Raw genomic sequence first — 2,118 nt, 5'->3', positions numbered from 1 at the left:
CAAGTATAACCACCAATGTCCAGTGTTCCCTGTCACATCCCTGTCTCTGTCTCCGTCTCCACCAACACCTGCAAATTCAGATGGAACGAGAGGCTTCGAAACACGTTATGAAAGAGAATCTGTCCATGTTTAGCATGAAATAATAATTTAAATATAGTCTATTAAAAGGGAAACTTTGGTTAAAGCCTCAGATGTATGTTGCTTTATGAAATGTAACCTTACGTAAATGTCCAGATTAACCCATGTAGAATCGAAATATAATGGCAGCTTTTTAACAGGGACTTTAATCACTAGCGGGTCTTAGATGGTTCCTTAATGTGAAGCTCTGGATTCCTGCTGTCAGAGTGTGTACATCCAGTAGAGAGTATTTTGATAAAGACATGTTCCTGGGTATAGATTTAACTAGATGGTCAAAATGTTTCTTTAACTCATTAGTTATAAAAATCTACTTCATTGCTTGACACTATTTAAAAAAAGAATCACTTCTGCAGCTGGATAGTCTGATAAAATGTGAAAAGTCTGACTTACTATCCAATACCAGGGCTAGACTAACAGCTGGGCAAAGTGGGGTAAGTGGCTCAGGGTATGTGTGCAAATGTGTTTAGGTTCATAACCTACTAAAACATAGATCAGATCATGGAACATATTCCTAAATACATTAGTGACTAAGTGCACAACAGGGGGTCAAAAGCTCCCCAAGTTATTTATTTCTGTCCTCTGACCCCCAGTGATTTGACTGGGCCAATTCATTTATTAATTAGGACAGGGGTTGTCTATAATATTTAACTCACTATTGTCTTTATGGTGAGAATTAAAGTAGTTTTTGTCTGAGCTTCCTGGATGATGCAACAAAAAGCCCTGGTTTCAAACAGCACAAGTTAGAGTCAGACACCTCCCCTTCTTCTCTCGCAGTGTGACAAGAGCCTGAAGTGAAATCACTTGTGTCCAAAGGAGATCCACAGCCAGCTGCAGACAGAGTGCATACTTTTTATACGAGGCAAGATGGAACAAGTATTGGCGCCTTTAAGGGAGGCTGTGAAGCAACAGGTGAGTCGAAATGAAATTGTTGATTGGATAATTGTTTGTATGCACTTCTCAGAACAGTTATATGATTCAAAATGATTTCTGTGATCAGATGAGGAAGTGATCATTTTTTGACATTACCACGCTGTAAAAAAATTCTTTTTTTTTTTTTTACATAGTTTTAGATTTTACGAGCATTAAAATGGATGTAAAACAAATTTCTTACAAAATTATCAAGTTGTTTGGATAAATTGCTGGAACTGGTTTTTTATCTGCACTTCAAGGGATGTTTTTTAAATTAATTCACATTTGCCGAATTGATAAGAAATAATACATAACAGAGGCTCATGGTGTGAAAACCAAAATTTAATTAAAAATTTTAAACTGAACATTGCAGGGTACACTCTGTTTTAAACATGTATTTGTGACATTAATCAAGGATTATAAAAGATGTGTAAAACTGATCAGTTCATATCACCTGCTGCTCTATCTGCAGTTAATGTCATAGGTCACATATCAGCCATCACCTCATTTTCAGCTGCGTTTGCCATGTGACCAATGTATTGCCTTGAATCCACTACAACTGTGCTGCGAAAGAGAGTTAACAAATGCACACAAACAAAAGGTTAAATTGTAAAGGTGCCTGAGTGTGAGTGTGAAGATGAGCTAAGACATAGGTATTGTTTTCCCCACAGGGTGACTTGGTGCATCAGTTGAAGGAGAAAGGCTCCTCAGAGCAAGAGGTGAGCAAAGCCGTGGCGGAGCTGAAGGCGCGGAAGAAGATTCTAGAGGCAAAGGTCAGAGCAAAGTCTGGTTAATCTTTTTCCATATATCCTTTGGCTTCACTTTCACTTTTTGTATTAGAATATTCCCTTTACAGTTGATTTGGGTGTTTTACATTCAGTTTGAAGAATAATTTTACAAACACTCATCACCTCTAGGAGCTTGCTTTGCAACCCAAAGATGACACAGTGGACAGGGTGAAAATGGAAGACACGTTGAAGAGGAGATTCTTCTATGATCAGGCTTTTGCCATATATGGAGGTAAAATATCATGACAATAGAGAGGAGAACAGAAACCACCCAGCGGCCTTT

General features: G+C 38.1%; 1 protein-coding gene across 1 annotated transcript; it reads left to right on the top strand.

The window, feature by feature from the left end:
- Window positions 1-894: 894 nt before the first annotated feature.
- Window positions 895-2,067, top strand: LOC111653737 (glycine--tRNA ligase-like; the record flags this gene model as incomplete). Its single annotated transcript, XM_023404407.2, has 3 exons — window positions 895-1,047; window positions 1,719-1,820; window positions 1,965-2,067. Coding segments are annotated over exons 1-3 (250 nt in total), but the record flags the coding sequence as incomplete, so codon positions are not given.
- Window positions 2,068-2,118: the final 51 nt, after the last annotated feature.

The sequence above is a fragment of the Seriola lalandi genome, unplaced genomic scaffold (genome assembly GCF_002814215.2).
Source record: "Seriola lalandi dorsalis isolate HSWRI2012SDOR001 ecotype SW California unplaced genomic scaffold, Sedor1 jcf7180001974211, whole genome shotgun sequence".
NCBI classification, from domain to species: Eukaryota; Metazoa; Chordata; class Actinopteri; order Carangiformes; family Carangidae; genus Seriola; species Seriola lalandi.
The sequence above is the reverse complement of the archived record's forward strand: the minus strand, read 5'-3'. Positions and strand labels throughout refer to the sequence as shown.